The sequence below is a fragment of the Lissotriton vulgaris genome, unplaced genomic scaffold (genome assembly GCF_964263255.1).
Source record: "Lissotriton vulgaris unplaced genomic scaffold, aLisVul1.2 SCAFFOLD_1175, whole genome shotgun sequence".
Taxonomy (NCBI): domain Eukaryota; kingdom Metazoa; phylum Chordata; class Amphibia; order Caudata; family Salamandridae; genus Lissotriton; species Lissotriton vulgaris.
In genome coordinates this window covers 618,225-642,164 of record NW_028252647.1, presented here as the reverse complement: position 1 = coordinate 642,164, position 23,940 = coordinate 618,225, and the positions used below count along the sequence as shown (strand labels likewise).

Sequence of the window (23,940 nt, the reverse complement as noted above, 5' to 3'; positions counted from 1 at the left end):
TCATCTCTAATTCATGACTCCCGAGACAATGAGTGAGAGGTATTGAGATGTGTGTGAGTGCGAAAAACAGAGTTTCTATGCTTAAAGCATAATTAGTCCATTGGACACATTGTTAAGGGGATGCCACTACATACCCTGCAAAACTACTTGTATTTTACAACAATGACAGCAAAAACATTGAACAAAGTGTTGGCAGTTAGACAGCTGAATAAACACCGATAAGCACCAATTTCAAAAGGGTTGAAAAACACTGAGAAAATACCACTGACATCCACACAAAAACACGGAAAGCAGAACAGCCTAGTTACAACCTAGAATTGTTCACATCAGAAGAAGATGTTAGAGTGAGACCTTAGAATAACAAGTCCAAATAAGGCCAACCATGACCTCTAATACAGGACTACATTTAGGTAGATGACATCTAAAGGAAGACCCCATACTTAAGCCATTTAAGGACGAATCCCCAAATATAAAACTGAAGGGCATCTCTGCTAACACCTGCATCTGTATCCAGATGACGGATGCAGCCTTATCAAAAATGAAAGATTTAAGATTGGGCCTTTTTTTTTATATTTCAAAAACCTTTATTGAATCATGAGAGCATAGTACATCAATGCAATAAAATCAAGTTGGTAAACATAGTATTATGGAGCAAAATAGTGGCATCTTCCCATGCAGAGAGTGCTGAGCAATTATCTGGTGAACAAAGGAATATCCAATGAATAACCTCGATCACCCCCCATTCTCCCTCCCCCCCCTAACATAGTAACCTAATACAGTGATCAATCGTCCGAAGTAATCAAGGAACAGCATAGACGAGTCCTGAAGCCTCAACTGGGAGAGAGACCCTCACCTCCCAAACTGAGCAATTACACAAGTCATATCAGTAGGCACAACATTCAAATAACGTCCCAAATAGAGGTTCATTAGTTGACCCCAGTAATATAGTCAGGCATAGCAAGGACCATACAGTTAAGGAATATGCTACTTACAAGTATGCATCTGTTCTTGGCATGTAGGGCTGCTGACATTCATATCTGTGCATAGATCGCCACCTAGTGTTGGGTCCGGATGATTGCACATTGTTGTCCTGGAAGAGTCTTCGAAGTATCATGAGAGAGGTGGCTCATCCTCTGGACTACAGTGCGCATGGGCATCCTCTCCATCCTCAGATTGTTTTTAGCCATTGTGGCCAAGATGGAGTGAAACTCAGTGAATGATGACCATGCTGTAAGTATATGTGAATTCTGCAGCTGCTACAGGCACCGGGGAGGAGGGCGGGCGATATAAATGTCAGCAGCCCTACATGCCAAGAACAAATGCATACTGGTAAGTAGCATAGTCCGTTCGAGGCATGTGGGCTGCTGAATTCATATCTGTGCATAGAATGTATAGCCGTCTCTCCCTTAGCGGTGGCTACCTGTGCCAGCTGCAGCAGTCTGAAAGAGTTTTGAGAACAGCCTGTCCTACAGCTGCTTGGAGTGTACATCTACGCAGTAGTGTTTGGTAAATGTATGTATGGTTGTCCATGTGGCTGCTCTACAAATTTCTTCTAGAGGAATGTTCCCTAGGAAAGCCATGGATGCTCCCATTTTGCGCTTGGAATAAGCTCTTGGGGGCACTGTTAAAGTACGTTTAGCTTTAATGTAACATCCGGATGCATTTAACTATCCATCTAGCTAAATGATTTTTTGAAATAGGGTTACCCTTGTGCTGTGGTGAAAAGGAATTGCAAAAACAACAGGTGATGGACCGAATGAGAATCAATGTCACACATTCAACCCAGTCAAAAGATCTGGGTCCTAATCCATCGTTTTTTTGCACTCCACACCACCCTGGGTTAGACAATGGCGATATGCAAATCAGCTCTGACCCTGTGCCCCATGGGAACAGTCCAGTCCGAACTACAAAAGCCATGTCCTTCCCAGAATGGAATCAAGCATCCGAGGACCGGACCGGTTTCGAGGTAACACCTCTCATCAGCCCGGCTAGCTTGACTCCAGTGGTGTGGAGTGCCTGGGACCCACGTCTGGGCATCCCCAGTACACTTATAGCGGAATTGCAAAAACAACAGGTGATGGACCAAATGAGGATCAATGTCACACATTCAACCCAGTCAAAAGATCTGGGTCCTAATCCATCGTTTTTTTGCACTCTACACCACCCTGGGTTAGACAATGGCGATATGCAAATCAGCTCTGACCCTGTGCCCCATGGGAACAGTCCAGTCCGAACTACAAAAGCCATGTCCTTCCCAGAACGGAATCAAGCATCCGAGGACCGGAGTCAGAGACAGGGTCAGAGCTGATTTGCATATCGCCATTGTCTAACCCAGGGTGGTGTGGAGTGCAAAAAAACGATGGATTTGGGCCAAGATCTTTTGACTGGGGGAATGTGTGACATTGATCCACATTCGGTCCATCACTTGTGGTGAAAAGGCAACAAACAACTGTTCCGCCTTCCTGAAATCTTTTGTCCCGTCTATGTAATATAGGAGAGCTCTCTTAACATCCAGTGTGTGCAGGGCTCTTTCAGGCACCGACTGTGGATTTGGGAAGAACACTGGCAGTTCTATTGTTTGATGTGAAAGTGTGATACCACTTTGGGCATGAATTTTGGGTTTGTCCGAAGCACGACCCTATTTGCGTGAATTTGAATGAATGGCTCCTGAATAGTTAGGGCTTGCAGCTCGCTAACTCTTCTAAGCGAAGTAATGGCTACGAGAAAAGCCACCTTCCATGTTAGAAATTGTATCTCACAGGAGTGTAATGGATCAAAAGGTGGTCCCATTAGTCTGGTCAAAACAACGTTTAGGTTCCAGACAGGTGAAGGTGGGTGTCTTGGGGGAATCACTCGTTTGAGGCCCTCCATGAATGCCTTAATTGCAGGGACTCTGAACAATGAAAGGTGCTGCCTGTTTTGAAGGTAAGCAGCTATGGCTGCTAAGTGTATCCGTATGGACGTATAGGCTAGATTGCAGCGGTGTAAGTGCAAAAGATAGCATATGATATTTTGAATGGACGCGTCTAGTGGGTTTAGGTCGTTGTTGTTACAATAAATGACAAAACGTTTCCACTTTGACGCATAGTAAGCTCTTGTTGTAAGCTTTCTTGCTTCCCTGATCATGTTCATGCAGTCAGGAAGTAAGTTTAGGTAGCCGAACTCTAGGACCTCAGGAGCCAGATTGTAAGGTTCAGCTGCTGCAGATCTGGGTGCTGAATGTCTCCATGGCTCTGCGTTAAGAGGCTGGGTGTTAGACGTAGTCTTTGATGGGGCACCACGGAAAGTTCTAGGAACGTGGTGTACCATGGTTGCCTCGCCCATGTTGGAGCAACTAGGATTAGCGTCATGGAATGCTGGCGCAATTTGCGTGCCACCAGCGGTATCAACTGTGCTGGTGGAAAAGCGTATGCAAATTTGCCTGACCAGTTCATCCATATCGCATTGCCCTGAGACTGCGGGTGTGGGAACCTTGCGGTGAAGGACCGGCATTTTGCGTTTTCTTTTGTGGCAAACAGGTCTATTTCTGGCTGTCCCCACTGTTGGAAGTATGGTTGAAGCACCGAGGGGTGAATCTCCCACTCGTGCACTTGCTGGCTGTGTCTGCTGAGCAGATCCACTATCTGATTGTCCTTGCCTGGGAGGTGTTCCGCCATGAGAAACAGGTTTCTCTGGATGGCCCACTTCCACACTCTTTGTGCCAGATGCGACAGCTGTGGAGAGTGTGTTCATCCCTGTTTCTGTAAGTAGTACATTGCAGTCATGTTGTCCGTCCGGATCAACACGGTCTTGTTGCAGATGTAATTTGAAAGCTTTGATTGCCATAAAGATTGCCATCAGCTCTAGCAGGTTGATGTGCAGTTTCTTCTGCTGCGTGGTCCATAGGCCGTGTACTGAGTGGTGGAGAACATGGGCTCCCCACCCTATCAGGGATGCGTCCGTCGTTAGCACAATTTGTGGTACAGGCTCCTGGAACAGTCGCCCCTTGCAAAGGTTTTGTGGTTTCCACCAATGCAGAGAGTTGTATGCACGACTGGTCACCAATACTAGGTCGTTTAATTGTCCCTGAGCCTGGTTCCACTGCCGTGCTAGGCACTCCTGCAGCGGATGCATGTGAAGTCGTGCATGAGGGACTATGAAGATGCACAAGGCCATCATGCCTATTAGTTGCATAAACACTCGGGCTGGGAGTGAATGTTGTGGCCTGAACTTCGTGATGAGCGTTTGAATGCTGTTTATCCTGGCAGGATTTGGTTGTGCTTTTGCTGCCAGAGTGTCTATTGTTGCTCCTAGATACTGCTGCACGTGGGCAGGCTGGAGATGGGATTTGTTGTAGTTCAGCAAGAAACCTAGATTATGCAGGAGGTGAATTGTGCGCGACATGTGGCTGGCACATTGCTGGGCTGACTGTGCTTGTATTAGCCAGTCGTCCAGATATGGATAGACATGTATATGCTGTCTTCTGAGGTGTGCAGCTACTGTCGCTAAGCACTTGGTGAACACCCTTGGGGCTGTTACCCAAAAGGGGAGGACCTTGAAATGGTAGTGCTGGTTTAGAATTGTAAACCTGAGATATTTCCTGTGTGCCGGGTGTATAGGTATATGGAAATATGCGTCTTTGAGGTCCAATGTTGGAGGAAGTCTCCTTGACGCAACAGTGGCAACACTTGCTGCAGAGTGATCATGTGGAAATGCTCTGATAAGATGTATTGGTTTAAGGGCCTGAGGTCTTAAATTGGTCTGAGAGACCCATCCTTTTTGGGATTAGAAAGTTTAGAGAGTACACCCCTGTACCCTGGTGTTCTAAGGGTACTAGTTCTATGGCCCCCTTTTGTAGCATGCTGATGACTTCCTGCTGCAATAAGTGTAGGTGTTCTGCGGACATAGGACATTGTCTTGGGGGTATGATGGGCGGTGTGGAGATTAACTCTAGGCAATAGCCATGCTGTATAATTTGCCTCACCCATCTGTCTGTAGTTATGGTTTTCCAGACTGGCAGGAACTGCTGTAGTCTTTCCCCGACCGGTGTTACATGGTCTGGGGGCAGTGACAAGAAGTCACTGTTTGGTGTTGGTGGAGGATCTGGAGCTGTTATTTCCTTGTCCTCTACCCTTGGTGTTGTTGCCACGGTATCCACCTCTACTGTTCTTGTTGTAGGTGTTTTGCGTGTTGCCTTTATTGTAAGAGGTTTGCTGTGTTGAGGCTCCTCTAACAGCTCCTCTGTTGCCGGAGCGACGAAAGGAACCGCCTCTATATTGCTGTGACTGCAAGGCACCCATAGACTTGGCTGTCTCGGTGTCCTTTTTCATTTTGTCCAGTATTGTGTCCACATCAGGACCAAATAAATAGTCAGGGTTAACTGGTTGATTAAGTAAAGTAGTTTGAACTTCATTTTTAAACCCAGAGATGCGAAGCCACGCATGCCTTCTGAGCATGACACTGGTGTTGATAGCCCTGGCAGCTGTGTCTGCTGCATCTAAGGCACATTTGATGGATGCGTTAGATATGAGCTTTCCCTCTTGTATCAGGAATTCTGCCTGTTCCTTATAAAGGTCTGGTAGATGTTGGGAGATTTGCTCCAGTGTGTCATAGTGCACCCTGTTATACCTGGCTAACAGGGCTTGCATGTTTGCAATTCTCCATATGTTAGCTGCTTGAGCAGCCACCCTTTTGCCTGAGGCCTCCAGAATATTGGACTCTTTGTCTGGAGGTGGAGCTTCGCCAGAGGTTTGAGAATTAGCACGTTTACGTGCATTGGAGACGACTAAAGAGTCCAAAGGCAGTTGTCCTTTAATGTATGTAGGGTGAACCGGGGCTGGCCTGTATTTTCTTTCTATCCTAGGGTTAATGACCCGTGCCCTGGTTGTGTCTTTAAATATGTCCCCTGCATGTTTAAGCACCCCTTTTAGCATTGGCAGTGTTTTGACGTTTTTTTTCCAGAGGTGCTGAAAGTGTCAAAGAGGAAGTCTTCATCAATGGGATCTGCATGCATCTCCACATGGTGATTATATGCTGCCCTTTCTATTAGTGCGTTGAAGGCAGCTGTGTCCTCTGTAGGCGATGTCTTAACAGGGTATGCAGTATTCTCAGGAATTGTCTGAGAGTCTCCAGGGTCAGTCCATGGCTGAGTTTGTGTGTCCTAGTCATTATCCGTCGGATAAGTATACTGGTCATTGTCCTCATACTCCCCATAGTCATCTGTGCGTGTGGGCGAGTACATATAAGTGTCCTGCACATATGGTGTGATAGTCTCAAAGAGAACTGGAGATGTTGAGGTGTCTCTTTTCCATTTTAGAGGTATTTTGTAGGACTCAACGTTAGTTTCAGGCCTGATTTTTCTCTTTAATAGGGTAACCTTCCCAGTATCGGGGTCAACATACAGTTTGGACTGTTCTTCAGCTGACGGATCCTGTTCTTCAGGTACCTTAGCTCTTTCCCCCAATCTTGGCCCTTTTGGCTGGGTCGGTTCGAATCCGCTATCTTGTTCGACCATCCTCGGCTTGACGTGCGGAGGAGGTCCGAATTTTATCGGTCGGAGAGACTTTGGTTGTTGGACCGTTTTAGTAGACTGTATGATCTTTTTGGCGCCGTGGTTATTGATCCGACTGTTTTTGGTTGTTCGATAACCATCCGTTGGCCCGGTGTCTACTTCGGAGCTTGCTGCTTCGGAGCGATGCTGTGTTCCCTCGGTTCGACGGAGCCCTTCGGCTCGAGTGTCGATTTTGGCTTAAGTGTCTTTGTGTGCACTTGCTTCGGTTGTTAGACGCGTATTTTGGGAAAACAACCGTTGTCCGTTCGAGTCTTTTCTTTGTGTTGCTAGGCGTCTATGGTGTCGGCTCGACGGCCTTCAGCTTAATCGCGGATATAGGAGTAGTGGCTCTGGCCTCGACAACCTTTGCATGCGACCTCGACGGGTCGACGACCTGTTTTTGTTTGGTCGGCTTCGACGGATCAGCCATTTTCGGTCCGAAGAATGGGATGTCGATCAGTTTCGGTTTCTGTTTGCTTGCTATCACTTTCGGTTTCGATTTTCCTAAAGTTTCGTAATGTCGCACCAATGGCTCTTGTATTATAGTCTTAGCCGGGCTTAACCACGGGGCTATAGAATTGGCGTTCTGATCTTGGCTAAGGCCTTCCAGCGATGCCTCGACCTGAGCCTCTGGATCTGAACCTGCGAATATATTGGGCTCCGTACTCACGGTCGGCCCAGTGTCCTCGCCGGAGTCGTCCTCGACTGCTCCTATGCCTGGTTCGTCATTTCCTACGATGATGTCTTCCTCGTCATTGACGTAGTAGTTGTAGTCATGTTCAGACCCCTGCTCCGACTGTTGATCCGAGTCTTCAGGCTCGACGACCTCTTCGTCGTCTTCAAAGATGTTCTCTGGCTCAGGCGCTGACTTCTGCATCGTCTGCCTCGCCGCACGTCGAACCCGAAGTCTTTTTTGACCGACATTGAGCACAAGCTAAGCAGTCGGCTTCGTTGTGTTCAGGAGATAAGCACTTATTATAGACTGGTATTTTATCAATGTGTGGGTATTTAGAGTTACAGTTGGGGCATCGTTTGAAAGGACTTCGTTCCATCGACGATTGGCCCTGGTGTCGAGAAGGCCACGCGGCCCGATTCGACGTCAAGAGTAGAAAGAACAGGAATAAGTTGTTGGTACCAATCGAAGATACAATACAGACGCCCCGAAGGCCTTTTGGCCTTTAGAAAGTTATAAATCTATTTCCGAACTCCGAGTAACGAAAGTACATCCGAACCCAATGGCAGAAAAAAACAATCCGAGGATGGAGAGGATGCCCATGCGCACTGTAGTCCAGAGGATGAGCCACCTATCTCGTGATACTTCGAAGACTCTTCCAGGAGAACAATGTGCAATCATCCGGACCCAACACTAGGCGGCGATCTATGCACAGATATGAATTCAGCAGCCCACATGCCTCGAACATTATAACACGCCGGCGAGCAGTTATGAAGTACATGCAGAGGAGAGCATTACCTACCCTGTGCTTGAGGTAATGTTTCAGTGGAAATAGCCTCTTCAGCCTGGTCATTTTCCTCTTCTACCCTCAGCTGGAGGAGATATGCCGTGAAAGGTGCCCATATGTCTTTAGGCTGTGAGTTAGGGGGCAAGAGTTCTGCATAGTCATTTAAGCTCTCTTGCCAGGTAGACAGAGAGCGTATCCAACACTTCAACTTTGGGGCACACCCTCTACCCCAGCGGCATACTATTAAGCGCTTGGCGAGTAAAAGACTGAGGGCCAGAAACTTTTTGTGGTTAGTAACCACGGACTGCGTCAACCCCAACAGCACTTAGAGCGGACATGGAGTCAGTGCCACGCCCAGCATGCTTGTGAGACCAGCAGAAACTTGTTCCCAAAACCTAGCAATCTGGGGGCAGGACCAAGCTAAATGTATAAAATCGGCACCAGAGGCGCCACAGCGAAGGCAGCAGTCTGAGTCGTGTAAGTGAATTCTTTTCAGCCTGGCAGGTGTATGATACAGCCTATGAAGAAATTTATAATGTAGAAGCCGCAATCTATTATTGCCTGTTTTTGAATGCAGCTGCTTTCCCATTGTTCATCCGTTAGTGGCGACTCAAGATCTTTATCCCACTCCGTTCTAGCCCTAATAGGGGTGGCTCTATGTGCGGTCTGTGCATGTTTATAAAGCATCGATACTACGTGCCGTGGGCTGTCAGGATGTACTATGGCGTGAAGCGGAGCAAACGTGTCTGGTTCAGTGAGGAATGAAGGGGTAAGGGCCCGGACATTTTGCCTCAGTGTAGTAAACAGGAAGATGCCCATACAGGACGGGGACACATCCCCCAAAAAATTGCTCCGTTGTACGGAAGGTGCCCTGCACGTACAGATCTCTCCAGCAGCAAATTTTTAGTTTCCGGAGCCGTTTGTGACAAATTATTTCGCAGGTGACTTGTAGTCTCGGATCATTCAACAAGGGAAGATTGGGTGAATAGACAAATGGACTATCAAGGGCCCCCACAAGTCTATTCCAGGCCTGTACTGTGCAATCCACAGTGGAGGGGTCCCGGCTTCTTTGGCTCACTGCGGTGTGAATATAGCCAGTTGGGACTACAGGAGCCACGTAGCCCTCCAAAACAGCCAAATGAGCCATATATGGTGGTGGGTGATACCAGTACACGGCGAAGTGTGCCTGTGTGCAATCGTAATATCGTTCAAAGTTGGGCACATCAAATTCGCCTAGGTGAAAGGGAAGCATGAGTGTGTCGAGGCTGAGGCGTGCCTGTTTCACACCCTAAATCAATCGCGTGATCTGGGACTTGAGAGAGCGGAAGAAAAAATTGCCTGGATTATACGGAATGTTTACAAAAAGGTATAACAGTTTGGGCAGTATATTCAACTTAATTAACGCAATGCGGCCTGCCATGGAAAGGGGGAGGTGTAGCCACTTAGTGACGTTGTCCATGATTTTATCCAGTGTAGTGCCATAGTTGGCACGCATCAGTGCCTCCTTATCCCTGTGGATGTGGATGCCGAGATATTTCAAGTCATCCTGCTCCCACACTAACGGGTAGTCAAGTTGGAATGGATGTGTGCTGTCAGTAAGCGGGAAAATCGCCGATTTGGACCAGTTAATTTGTACTCAGGTAAACCCCCCAAATTTTGTAATTTCACTTAGGACTGGATTAAAATTATCGCAGGGTTTTTCTATATAAAGTGTAAGATCATCCGCGTAAAGCGAGACGAGGAGTGGTCGGGAACGATAAGTGAGGGAGCGATGATTATGCTTTTGCCGGAGCATTGGGGCTAAGGTTTCGATTGCTAGAGCAAATAGGATGGCGGATAGTGGGCAGCCTTGGCGGGTGCCTCTTTGGACAGTAAATGGAGTGGACCTAGAACCATTGAGGGGAACAGTAGCCGTAGGCAGATATATCAATTTCACCCAGTCTAGGAAGCTGAAGGGGAGCCCTATATGTTGTAATGTGCCAAGCAGGTAATCCCATTCTAGTGAATCGAAAGCCTTGGTGGCGTCAAGGAACACTGCCACGGCGTTGCATTTAGGGTTAAGGTCTTGAAGCACAGCATGAAGAGTGCGGAGGTTATGGGAGGTAGCAGGTCAGGGAGAACCAGGCGCTCCATGAGTAGGTTGAGTCGTGTAGCTAACACCTTGGCAAGGATCTTGGTGTCGCAATTTAAAAGGCGACACCAAGGCGATAGGAGTCGCAGGGTGAGGGGGGCTTACCTGGTTTAAGCAGGGAAGTGATAAGAGCCTCACGTATGGTGCGGGGCAGGCTACCTTCTTCCAGAGCGGTATAGTACACCTGTTTCAGAATGGGGGCCAAAATGGGGGCGAAGCATTTATAAAAATCGATAGGGAGGCCATCTGAGCCCGGGGCCTTACCAGATCGCATGCTCATAATGGCCTCGTTGATTTCATCCATTTCTAGTTCAGCGTGGAGAAACTTCTGCTGGACGTCCCCCAACCATGCCAGCGCGATATCATCAAAGTATGTGGGGAGATCAAGGGGCTCTGTTCTGTGCGAGGAGTATATCTCCTGGTAGTGGTCTCGGAAAGTACGAATTATGTCAGGGAAATTCCCATGAATATCTCCACATTCATCATGTATTTCAGAAACGTAGTTAGTGAATCTAGGGGGCTTAACCGCGTTCGCCAAGGCTTTTCCGGGTCTGTCACCCTCCCCATATATCCGGGCCAAGTGTGGGCGTCCTAAGAATTTGCTCTCTTTCTCAGCTAGCTGCGTGTATTCATAAAGTTTACGTCGCATGCGTACATGGATCTCAAAGTCCGCAGTGCAGCGATCAATGGACCTCTCCAAGTCACTCAGCTCGGTCTCTAGCTTATGCAAGTCAGTGCGGAAGGATTTTAAAATACCACCTCCTTTAGCGATACACCAGCCCCTGACGGTTACCTTAAAGGCTTCTCAAACGGTGACAACGCTATCCACAGCGCTCAAAAAAGTCCCGGATATCCTGTTCCAGTTCGGCCTTAAAGGCCGGGTCTCGGAGGTGTGCCGGGGTGAGACGCCAGGACAGATAAGGAGAACTATCCAGGGGGATCTGTAATTCCAAGAGGACTGGTGAGTGGTCAGAAAAGGTGCGGGCAAGGTGGGTTGAGCGTCGCAGCCAGGGAGCTAAACCTGCAGTGACAAAAACATAGTCTAAACGCGCCCAGGTCGAGTGTAAGGTAGAGTAGTGTGTGCCTTCACGTAGTGCAGGCTGTGTGTATCGCCATGCATCTGTCAAGTGATTATCCACCACTATATCATTGAGCGTGCATTGTGTGTTAGTATAGTGTGAAGGAAATGGACGAGATCGGTCAAGGGCAGGCTGCAGCGCCGTGTTAAAATCGCCGCCCAAAATAACGTGCGTGATGCCCAATGTATGTATCTTGCTCCACAGTGTCAGCCAATTGGAGGTGTTATCTACACTGGGGCCATAGAAGTTAGCAAAGAGAACATCGTGCGAGTACAAGCGTCCCCATACCAAACAAATCCTGCCTTCTCTATCGGTTTCAAACCCTGTAGGTGTAAAGGTGTTATCTACACTGGGGCCATAGAAGTTAGCAAAGAGAACATCGTGCGAGTACAAGCGTCCCCATACCAAACAAATCCTGCCTTCTCTATCGGTTTCAAACCCTGTAGGTGTAAAGGCTACTCCCTTTTTTATCAGAATTGTAACACCTCTAGCATAATTAGAATAGGGCGAGAAGGTGCGACTGGAGGTGCATCTTGTTGCGAATTGTGGAGCGTGCCCAGGGGCCAGGTGCGTTTCATGTAGGAGGGCCACATTTATGCCATGCCCGTCTTAATATCCCAAAATCGGTCAACGCTTTCTATGGTCATTTAGGCCTCTAACATTCCAGGAAGCTAATTTATGGGGATAGCGTCTCAGGAAGGTTCTGACAAGGGTGAATGGGAGTGCGAGCGGCGACGGGCAGCCGCCTCGTGCGAGGATGATCTCCTGTCGCGTTTTAAATATTCCTCGGCCTGCTGGGGTGTCTGAAAAATGTGCTGACGGCCTCGATGGTGAATCCGCAGCCTCACAGGGTAGAGCATCGCGTATTGGATACTGCGGGATTGAAGTGGTTTCTTCACCGCAAGGAACTTTCGCCAAGCATCTTGTACCGCCTGTGTGAAATCCGGATAAAAGGACAATATGGCGTTTTTGAAATGCACCTCTCCCCTCTCTCTCGCTAGGCGCAGTAAGGTATCCCGGTCGCGATAATTGAGGAATTTCATGATGATCGGACGCGGTGTCGCTCCCGGAGGGGGTTGGGGCGCCAGGGAGCGGTGTGCACGCTCGAAAACCAATTGCGCTGAGAAAGACTCACGTCCGAAGAGATCGCTCAGCAAGCACTCCATGTAGTCTTCTAGTCGGCCTGTGTTGGTGGATTCTGCTAGACCAAGAATGCGGACATTGTTTCTTCGGGAGCACGTCTCCAACTCCTCATTCTTGTCAGCTATTACCCTCAATAGTTTGCCCATTTGCGCCACTTGTTTTTCGTTAGAGGTAGCGCCATCTTCCAGATCAGATACTCTTTTTTTCAGCCTCTTTAAGGCGTTCTCCGTGCCCATCCAATTTCGCCACTACATTATCCAGCCTAAGGTTCATGGAGTCAATTTTGGAGTCTATAGAGGTGAGGCGTTGTTGCATAGTTACTAGGAGGGCTTTTTAACTGTCGTCTCGTGTTTCGGGTGGATCACCACCACCTCCCGCTCCCTCCACACAGAATCAACCAAGAGCTGGTGACCCCCTCCTGGTGACATGATGAAGACCAACTGACTGGTGATGTATAATGCTCCTATTGACTTGAAGGCACTTAATGTTTCCTGGCTGCTCACCTCCGTCCGTCAGTTCGACCCCTGTGACCCAGGAAGTAGTAGATGGGTGAAATAAGGAGATGGAGCGGTAAGAGCAGGAGCCCCTAGTGTCACCACATCAGAGGGCATTACCCATTGAGATCTAATGACTATTAACGTTTGGGACTGTTTCGGTTGGCTGCAACGACTCAGCGTATTGTTTAGTGGGGGGTGGGTAATTCTTTCCTGGCGAGTTGGGGCTGCCAGTGTGGAAGTGGGGGGAGGGTGGAAGAATTGTATTATTCGGTCCGAAGTATCACTGTTCTACTCATTGTACATGTCATGTGGCACTATTTCCTCAACTGCTTACTCAATCTGCCATTTGCCGCTGACCTGCCTATCGTTTCATGCCACAGCCCTTTATGTTTACTATGACCCGTCCTGAGGCAAGTCAGATTATCAAATTTCCAACTGTCATCTCGTGTTTCGGGTGGATCACCACCACCTTGGAACTAAAGAGTTGGCGTCCGCTGTCTTGCGTCCATCGAATAGCAATTTAGACTGCCTGGGTTCCGTTTTGCCGATTGCGGCTGGCCGAGTGGTATGGGGCTGCGGTGAGGTAGGGGCGGCCAATGAGTATGTTGGTTCCAGCGATGTATCCGATTTCCCGGCAAATCCTGTGGCACAACGGGGCTGTACAGCCAACCAAACGACGGGCTGATTAGGAGATGGGGCCCAAGATAGCCCCGAGCAGGCTCTGCGCAGAGACACTCAGGGACCCGGGCAGTGCAGGGTTGTGAAAAATGGCGAGCACAGCATCCTCCGCCGCAGCGCCTCCCGCCACCTCACGCAGTATGATCTCCACTGCCCCTCCGACCCCAGGCAACGACCTATCCAACCGCCAGCAGTGTTCAGGATGTCTGTGGGGGTTGCTTCACGCCTTCAGTCTCCCCCAGCACCACCAAAGAAGCCGGGAGTTATCGGCAGGGGTAGGGCGACAGCGTCCTACCATCAGGTGTTCGACGCCGCAGAACCGGGGGGGATCCACACATCCAGCAGAGAGGCGCCAAGCCCAGAGCTGATTGAGTGTAGCGCCGGACCCGCATCATGCGGCGGCCTGCAGGGCCGCGCAGCACCAGTCTCGCGTAGCTCCCCAGGCCGCCTGGTAGACCAGCTGGTGCAGCAACTCTCTCCCGCGGCAACTTCGTCCGCCGATTCCGGGCCCGCCACAACAGCCACAGGCCCCAGGATTCACCGAGGGAGCAGCTTGGCACATCGGTGGCAGTCGTAGACTTTGGCGAGAAGGCAGGATTGGGTTTATGATGATTTTTATTCCCGGCAGGACGAGAGCTCTACACCAGAGCGGCAGTTCCGATCTAGCGCCACCTAGCGCCCCCCTAAGATTGGGCCTTGAGTGTGTTTACTAGTAAGAGGCAACATGGTTTGACAGGTGCAGCTCTAAAAACCAGATGCAAAACATTATACAAGAACTGCAGTCATGCAGCAGGGTGGAAATAAATGTAGGAAATTCAAGTTATTTTCTATAAATAGGTTTATTCAAACAGCAGTCTCCAACTACTTGAGCCAAGTAGTGTGTGAGAAAGGGACACGGCTGAGAGGAGGTCTTTCAATAGTCACTCATTCATTTGTCTTATGAATGCCCCTTCTCTGGTACCATCCAAAGGCAATGGACTTTGAATAAGTAGGACTAACTTGACTAGGATGTAAGTGTTGGATGTTTATTTCCTTGCCCCGTGAGATAATGTTTTATTTAGGTTTTCACTTCTATTGTATTGACATTCATATTGATTGAAAAGTAAGTTATTTAGAGGAGAGGTAATTTGTTTAGTATGAAGGCTAATCTTGCACATACCTCGTCTGGCTCACTAGTTATTATGGCATTTAAAGGAGGCGCTACCTCCTGTGTTTGGATTGCTTGGATCTCTTCTTGGCAGTCATCTCCAATCTCTTTGTCCAGGTCATCTCCATCCTTTGAAGAAAGTAATTTACATAAACATATTACACAGTTAAAATGGACATTCAACTTGCAAATATTATCTTCACCTCAACAAAACACAAATGAGCATAGAACATTCATCTAAACAAATGCTTAAAAGCGTGAACTAAAAAAGTTGACCTCGGAAAACGCTTAAGCTTGTAAAATAAAAATATAAATCTGAAACACTGTATAACAGTCTTCTTAATCTAAAGCATGCTTACTATTAAGAAGACAGCAAACAATATAAGTTACTATTTCTTCAGAATCACAGGGTGCACGGAATCACAAAAGCAGAAGAAAACAAGTTACTTACCTATAACTGTAGTTCTCCAGTATTGGAAGCTTTCATTGATTCACATGCCTGAATCATTCCCTGTCGTTGAGAGGAGTCCCCGGTATATAAAAAAGCAATGCTTCGATAAGTACAAAACTGACAAGAGACCTAGGCCCATTTCCATTTTGCAACCCATAACTCTTGTTATGTAATAGAGACCAAAACTGTCCCTGAACCCAACACTCCTGAGAGAACCTTTTCCCCCTCAGATTTTCTAGCACTTGTGCCCCAGATATTCTTTGTGCCAAAAATCCAAAGGTGAGCCTTTCAGGGTGGGATTAGCATGTTAATCTATGAAAGCTTCTAATACTGGAGAACTACAGTTACAGGTAAGTAAATTTTTCTTACTCCAGTATTAAAGCTTTTTTAGATTCACATGCCCGAATCAGAATAGCGAGCAGTAACAACACATTTTATTGTGCATAAATCTGACCTCAGGCAGCATATGGACTGAAAATTGCACTTTACATACATATATACTTGCAGATATCACATGGTGTTGAGATAACTTGATATCAAGATAATAAAACATAACACTTAACATGTGACATCATAAAACATAACAATAAAATGTGAGTATGTAACCAATAAAGGAAGGAGGGATGAGAAAGAAGGCTCACCAGCACTGCTGGTCTCACTGCTGCATCCTTATCCGCGGCTGCATCCAGGCAGTAATGTCTGGTAAAGGTGTGCGTAGTCTCCCAGGTAGCCGCCCTGCAGATATCCTGGACAGGCAGTCCAGCAAACAAAGCAGTGGAAGTGGACACTGCTCTCATAGAATGAGCATGAACTTGTGCATTCAACGGCCTCCCAGCCGCTTGAGGACAATATTGTATTGCACTGGAAATCCATCGGGAAATTCCCCTTTTAGATAGAGGAAAAACCTTCCTAGGTGCACTAAAAGATACAAAAAGTTGTGAATATTTGCGGAAAGGTTTTGTGTTTTGTAAATAGAACTTGAGACAGCGCTGGACTTCTAGTGAGTGGAAAGCTCTTTCCGCCGCTGTAGTCGGCTGAGGAAAAAATCTTTTAAGAATTAACAGCTCATTCAAATTAAAGTCTGATGGCACCTTTGGTATGAATTTCGGATTAGTTCTGAGACCAATCCGGTCCTCCTTAAACTGCAAGAAAGGTTCCTGTATAGTGGGAGCCTGTATCTCCCCAACGCCCCTGGCCGAAGTGAGTGCTATAAGAGCTACCTTCCACAATAGGAATTGGATATCCATCCTATGAATGGGCTCAAAGGGCTGCTTCATTAATTGAGATGATACAATGTTCAGCTGCCAGAGAGGTGGTGGAGGTTATACTGGAGGAAAAGTTCGAAATAACCCCTTCATGAATTGCTTGATTCTTGCATACCACATTGATGGCCCAGAGGAAGTCCTTCTGTAACATGATATAGCAGCTAGATGCACTTTACTAGAAGCATGAGCCAAACCCCACTGCCAAGAGCAGAAGATTTGGGATGATTTCATGAGCTGCCGACCTCAGAGGATGAATATTAGCTTCCTGGCACCATAGACAGAACCTTTTCCATTCCATCCTGTATGTTTGTTTATATTCTCTGCTCTGGACTTTGTCAACATATCTCTGCATTGCGATGACATATTTAAATGTTGAAATTCAGTCTTCAGGAGCCAAACCACTAAACTTAGTGATTTCGGATCTGGATGAAGTACTTGTCCATGGGACATTGTCAAGAGTTGAGGTATTGGCTGAAGGCAAATTAGATGAGCATCCGACAGCAGAAGAAGATCCGTGAACCAGTGTTGTCTGGGCCACCATAGGGCTATCAGGATAATTCTGCACAGTTCTCTTGATCTTCGTCCGAATGCGTGGCAGGCAAAGAGGCCTGACCATGCCATCAAATACACATTCCCCCAAGCCCCCCTCTCGGTGAAGCCAGTTTGCGAAGAACAAGCATCTTTTGTTGCAAAGAGATCCCCTGTTGGTCTTCCCCACCTTTGGAAGACCTCTTCTAGAATTTCCTGGTTGACCTCCCACTCATGGCAGGTTGATTTGAGCCTGCTCAGAGTGCCCACCTTGACATTCTGATCTCCTGGAAGATGTATCGCTTTGAGGGATATACTATTTTGAACTGCCCAATCCCATATTTTCTGGGCTTCCTGAGACAGGGAGAGCGATCTTGTACCGCCCTGTTTGTTGAGATAATGCATCGCTGTTGAGTTGTCTGTCCCGATTAGTACAGCTGCCCCTTGTATTCTCGGCAGGAAAGCCAGCAATGCTAATCCCACCGCCCTGAGTTCTAGTAGATTGATGTGAAGTTGATGTTCCTGTAACTTCCAACGACCACTGACCTGGAGGTCTTGAAGAAAAGCTCTCCAACCTTCCAGGGATGCATCGGTGGTAATAACCAGCAGAGCTGGTTTTGTAAGGAAGTGAAGGCGACTGAAATATTTCATGGTTGGGTCCACCACGCTACTGCTTGAACCATGGCTGGTGTGATCTTCACTATGTTGTTGAAGGATCTCACTGCTTGACGCCATTGCCGATCCAGTTCCTGCACCGGACGCATTCTCAATCTGCTGAAAGGAATGAGAGGGATGCAAGAGGACATCGTTCCTAGTAGTGACTTGTAACCGCGTACTGAAAGACTTTTTTTTGCAAATGCCTCGGATAGAGAGATTAGCCTTTGTTGTCTCTCGATGGAAGGGAACGCCTTGCTTACTGTGGTGTCCAGAATCGCTACCAAGAACGTGATTTTCCTCGCAGGATGGAAAGATGACTTTTCCGTGTTCAGAGTCAGGCCCAGCTCGGCAAACAGTTCTACACATGCCACTGTTGACGACTGAGCCGATGCACGTGAAGGCAATTTGATTAGCCAGTCGTCCAGGTAAGGAAACACCTGGTGTCTGTTTCCTTAGAACAGCTGCCACTGGAGCCAGACATTTTGTGAAAAATATTGGGACTGAGTTGAAGCCGAATGGCAGTACTTCAAACTGGTAATGGTCTCCGGCTACAGCAAACCGAAAATACTGCCTGTGGGAAGGATGAATGGGGATGTGAAAATACGCATCCTGCAAGTCTAAGGTGGTCATAAGGTGGAGAGGAGAACAGCCGGTGGCAGTGGCTTACTCTATCCGCTGACGCTTGTGCACACACCATGCACTGTGAGCGCTGAATTAGTAGCGTTTTTAAACTTAGCGCGTTCTGCTAATTTTAACTTGTTCAGTGTACTGTTGTGATAATTACTCAAACTGTGCCTTACCTATTGGCTAACAGCATCTGTTGGGGTACTGTTGACCGCCTACTCCCGCCCCGGTCCGCCGCGCCCATCTTGGACGTTTGTTGCGGAGGGTGGAGGAGGAGCCCATTCACTTCCGGGCTCAGGGCTGCAACATCCGCGCTCTAGTCGCACTGTATGTTAACTCTATAAATTCCCTGCTTGTAAACACTCGCGCTGTGGAGAGGAGAACAGCCGGTGGCAGTGGCTTACTCTATCCGCTGACACTTGTGCACACACCATGCACTGTGAGCGCTGAATTAGTAGCGTTTTTAAACTTAGCGCGTTCTGCTAATTTTAACTTGTTCAGTGTACTGTTGTGATAATTACTCAAACTGTGCCTTACCTATTGGCTAACAGCATCTGTTGGGGTACTGTTGACCGCCTACTCCCGCCCCGGTCCGCCGCGCCCATCTTGGACGTTTGTTGCGGAGGGTGGAGGAGGAGCCCATTCACTTCCGGGCTCAGGGCTGCAACATCCGCGCTCTAGTCGCACTGTATGTTAACTCTATAAATTCCCTGCTTGTAAACACTCGCGCTGTGGAGAGGAGAACAGCCGGTGGCAGTGGCTTACTCTATCCGCTGACGCTTGTGCACACACCATGCACTGTGAGCGCTGAATTAGTAGCGTTTTTAAACTTAGCGCGTTCTGCTAATTTTAACTTGTTCAGTGTACTGTTGTGATAATTACTCAAACTGTGCCTTACCTATTGGCTAACAGCATCTGTTGGGGTACTGTTGACCGCCTACTCCCGCCCCGGTCCGCCGCGCCCATCTTGGACGTTTGTTGCGGAGGGTGGAGGAGGAGCCCATTCACTTCCGGGCTCAGGGCTGCAACATCCGCGCTCTAGTCGCCTCTACCCCCTCCATAAATGTGCAGAGGTCCGCGGCCGCGCAGCGGACGCGTGCAGCGGGCGCGCCGGAAGCGCGCCGAAGTCGAGCCAAAGTCCAGCCCGTCTGCGCCCGTCCGCGACAGGACGGGGCGCGGGGCCAAGGACCCTGGTCTCTCTTCATCCTCTACGCTACGCTATGCGCGTGAAGAGCTGCTTGCTCTCTGTCCTAATATCCCTCTGACCTGCGCACATTCAATGGAGCCGCTCCTCCTACACTCCTGTCCCCTATGCTCTTTTAAACCCCACAATCCAGTTAGGATAGCTTATGCAAACAAGCATGTTAAGGCAGGTCTGATTAACTGCCGCTCTTTCGGTAAACATACCATTCAAATCTATCATCTACTCGAGGACGAGGAATATGATATGATTTTCTTTACCGAAACGTGGTTGGGTGAACTTTCTGACCCTGATGTGATAGAGGCCATCCCCCCTGGCTACTCCCTTGTTAGATTGGACAGGAAGGATGGCAGGGGAGGGGGTATTGCGATTGCTACTAAAACCTCTATGCAATGCACCCTACTGCCTCTGAGCATTGACCACTGTGAGGCCGGTGTTTTTACAATAAGCATAGGACCTCAAACCTCCCTTTCTGGCATCTTAGTATACAGACCTCCGGGCAGGATGTATGATTTTACTGCTAATCTGTTGGAGGCCGCCGCTCACCTTGCAATTAGGAAAAAGAGTGTACTTGTGCTGGGCGATATGAATGCCCACTTTGATGACCCTTTGGATAGGGAGGCCAGTGACATTAGGTCCCAACTCCACTCTATACAGCTTGATCTTATAAATCAGGACCCCACTCACAGACTTGGGCACCTCCTGGATCCTATCTTTGGAGATCACTGTAGAGTACAATCTTCCTTCCCGATTCCGGTCCCTTGGTCCGATCATTTCGTCATTCCATTTCGTATTCAGTCTTCCGAGGTTGACGCGAAGAAAGACTCTGAGCTGCGTTACCCGCGGCGGAAATGGAAATCCTTCTCTCAGACCACCTTTAATGAACTTCTTACAATAGGAGGCCCGATCGGAGGCACGGACTGTGAAACTGCGTATAGTCACCTACAAACACGCATTTTAGGAGCCCTCGATAGAACTGCTCCCATTCGTCTTGGGAGTAACTCCAAAATTACGAGGAAAACTACTTCATGGTATACGCCTGAACTTCAAACGCTCAAATCTGCCTGTAAAAAGCTGGAACGCGAATGGCGCGTTAATTTTTGTCCAAGGATCAAGGAACAATATAAAAAAACTCAAAGGGAGTATTATAAAAAAATTCGTAACTCCAAAGCAGCCCATTACAAAAATCGGATTGATGAAGCAGAGAACTCTTCTAAGGAACTTTTCAAAATCTTTAAGGAGATCTCTGTACTCTCGAATGATAATAGCTCCTCCAGCGACTCAGTGGAAATCTGCAACAAGATTGCGAGATATTTTTCTGGAAAGATCTCGGATATCTATGCGATTTTCTCTGGAAACCTGGCCGTCAGCCATGATCTCAGGGCAGACATAGAGGTTAATCCCATGGAGTCAGGCTTATACTGCTTCATGGTTCCGCCTCCTGAGGTACTGGTAGATGTATGTAAAAGTGTCAAATCAGGCTCCCCCCGAAATCCGGCCCCTCCTAAAGTTCTGACTGCTAGTTTAGAAATATTGGAGCCATATTTTCGACACATTATCCAACTATCGTTTTCCTCGGCCTCTCTTCCGGGTGACTGGAAGCAGGCGATAGTGCTGCCAATAAAAAAGAAACCCAATGTTAGCCAGGACCTTTTAGAGAACCTAAGGCCGATTTCCCTCCTACCTTTTCTTGCTAAAGTGACCGAAAAAATAGTCAATACTCAGCTTATGGATTACTTAGAAGCTAATAAGGCACTGCATAGCTCCCAATCTGGCTTTCGGAAGAACTACTCAACCGAGACTGCCCTTTTGCGAGCGACCGAAACTCTGCGGATCGGAGCGGATGAAGGTCACACAATGGCTCTCATTATGCTGGACCTCAGCGCTGCGTTCGACACTGTGGCCCATTCCATCTTGCTACAGTGTCTGAGTAGTGCTGGGGTCACCAAGGCGGCATTGGGCTGGCTTAAAGCCTTCCTATCTGAACGCAGCTTTCAGGTGCAGAGAGGCATGTGTCTTTCTGACAGCATAGCCTTAGAACAGGGGGTGCCTCAGGGCTCTGCCCTGAGCCCCACCCTGTTCAACCTGTACATGGCTCCCCTGGCAGACGTGGTTCAATCATACGGCATAGAACTAGTATCCTATGCCGATGATACTCAGCTGCTTATCTCCCTATCACAGACACCCACATTAGCAGCGGCCAATTTTAAAGCATGTATGCAGGAGCTTTCAGGCTGGATGAACCAACACTGCCTGAAGCTCAACGGTTCGAAAACTGAGGTAATAGTGATAGGGGGAAAGGATACCAGTTGGACTCAGGACTGGTGGCCTCCGTGCCTTGGCCCTACTCCCATCCCTGGCAAGGAAGCAAAAAATCTGGGGGTTTGGGTGGATCCCAAACTCTCTTTTGAGAACCATGTCAACAAAGTAGCAGGGAAATGCTTTGGGATAATGAAGACCTTAAATCGCACGCTGGACCTTCTGCCCTTGGAGGCCAGGCGTACTATGACCCAAGCGCTAGTCACCTCCCGCATAGATTATGCGAACGTACTGCTACTAGGAACAACTGAGAAAAACATAAGACGACTCCAGGTGTTGCAGAACACGGCAGCACGATTAGTTCTCAGACTTCCTAAAAGAACGGCATCCAAACCCACTCTACTGGCCCTTCACTGGCTTCCTATTAGGAAAAGAATCCTATTCAAAGCTCTGCTTATTTGCTATAGGATAATCTCTCAGAAAGCCCCTGACTATCTGAAGGACCTAGCCATCCCTTATATGCCCAATAGAGCACTCCGCTCCTTGGGCGTGGGTCTTTTGAAAGTACCTCGTATAAAGAGGGCCAGAATGGGTGGACGCTCCTTCCGAGTGTTAGCAGCCAATCAATGGAATGCCCTTCCCATAGAAATCAGACTGGCCAGGACCGAAACTATTTTCAGGAAGCTGTTAAAAACACATTTGTTCACTCTGTAGATCTGTCTCTGCCGCTCTCTGTCTCCATCTCCTTAGCGCGGGGACACGCCGGGACGGCGTCACCAAGCGCTTTATAAGCCCCTTTATTATTATTATTATTATTATATGATCCCCTGGGTTAAGGATTAGCAGAATAGCTTGAAGGGTTACCATCCGGACGGACTGCTTTTTGAGAAGTATTTAGGGTTCTCAGATCCAGAATAGGACGCCATTGACGGAAAAAAAATTGGAATAGGAAAAAAGGGAATGAAATCCCCTTCCTCTCAGAAAGATTGCCACCGGTTCTGTTGCTCCCTTTCGGAGCACTGTCTGAATCTCCAAGCGCATTGGATGCAGCTGTTTGACCTCTTGACGTGTCGGAGGAGTACAATGGGGAATTTGAAGAAACTCTAAAGTATGGCCAAATTGTATTAGATTGAGGACCCATCTGTACGTAGTTATTTTTTGCCACTGATGAAGATGATAGGAAATTCTTCCAACCCGGGGATTTTTTGGAGGATAAGGGATAAATGTAGCTGGAGCCTGAAGGTTCTTTGCCTTCACAAATTGTCTTTTGCTTGATGATCTCTTCCTCTAGGGCAGATTTTGAATAGCCCCCACCTGTCGCTGATCGTACTGTTGTCGGTATGGCTGAGAAGATGTCAAGTAAGAGAGGTATCTGTTCTGTTGGTACCCCTCTCTATATGATGTTTGGCCTCTTCCTCTAGATCTTCGAAAGGGCACCTTACTGTACTGCAGTGTCCCCAGTGCCTTTGCGGTACCTATATCCTTTTTGATACTCTAACGCATCACCAACAAGATTCCCAAATAAGGCTTCTCTATCGAAGGGAAGATCCAAGATCTTATTCTGGACCTCCGGTCTAAAAGCTGTTGCTCTCAACCAACCATGTCGGCGTAACATCGCCACCCCTCCAAACGATCTAAATGCTGTGGTAGCGATGTCCATCGCGCAATCAATAACTTCAGCCGAAGCCCTATCTCCCTCCTGAAGGATCTTTCTGACCTCTTGTCTACTATCCTCAGGATTCAGGTCTATGTAAGGAGCCAGGTCACACCACATCTGGCCATCATATCTGCCCAGAATGGCAAGGGCATTCGCAGCTGTGACCAGAAGAGCTGACATGAAAGAAAAAAAAAATTCCTGCACTATCCAAGCGTCTTCCTTCTCTGTCAGGAGGCGTTGTAATAGGAGCTGAAGGATTTTTGGACTTCTGTTGGGCAGCTTCAGAAATGATAGAGTCCGGTTTGGGATGGCCCACTAAACAAGCTGGAGCGTCCACTTGAGCTTTATACTTATCCAGTCTGGCGATGACCGGTGTGATCATCGCTGGTGTGCACATAACCTTAAGGCCTTCCTCCCAAACATGGTTAACGATCGGTATAGCCCCAACTGATTTCAGGAATGGTTCCTTGAAATCATAAGAAACACTCCGTCTGGGTAGTTGACATTGGGAGTTGAAATCTTTTCGCTGCTCTTTTCATCAAATAATGGAATCCGCTGATGTCCTCCAGCAGTGAATCAATTGGCACTGGAGAAGGCTTAGAAGGTGAAGGAATAAGGTAGTCATCCCATTCCT

At 48.0% G+C, this 23,940-nt stretch overlaps 1 protein-coding gene across 1 annotated transcript in view; it reads right to left on the bottom strand.

The window, feature by feature from the left end:
- MTDH (metadherin) overlaps positions 1 to 23,940 on the bottom strand; it is a 426,299-nt gene that overhangs the window by 58,866 nt on the left and 343,493 nt on the right. Inside the window, exon 10 of the mRNA XM_086951123.1 lies at positions 14,677 to 14,793. Coding sequence (XP_086807249.1) covers positions 14,677 to 14,793 — 117 coding nt within the window. The remainder of the gene's footprint in view (positions 1 to 14,676; positions 14,794 to 23,940) is intronic.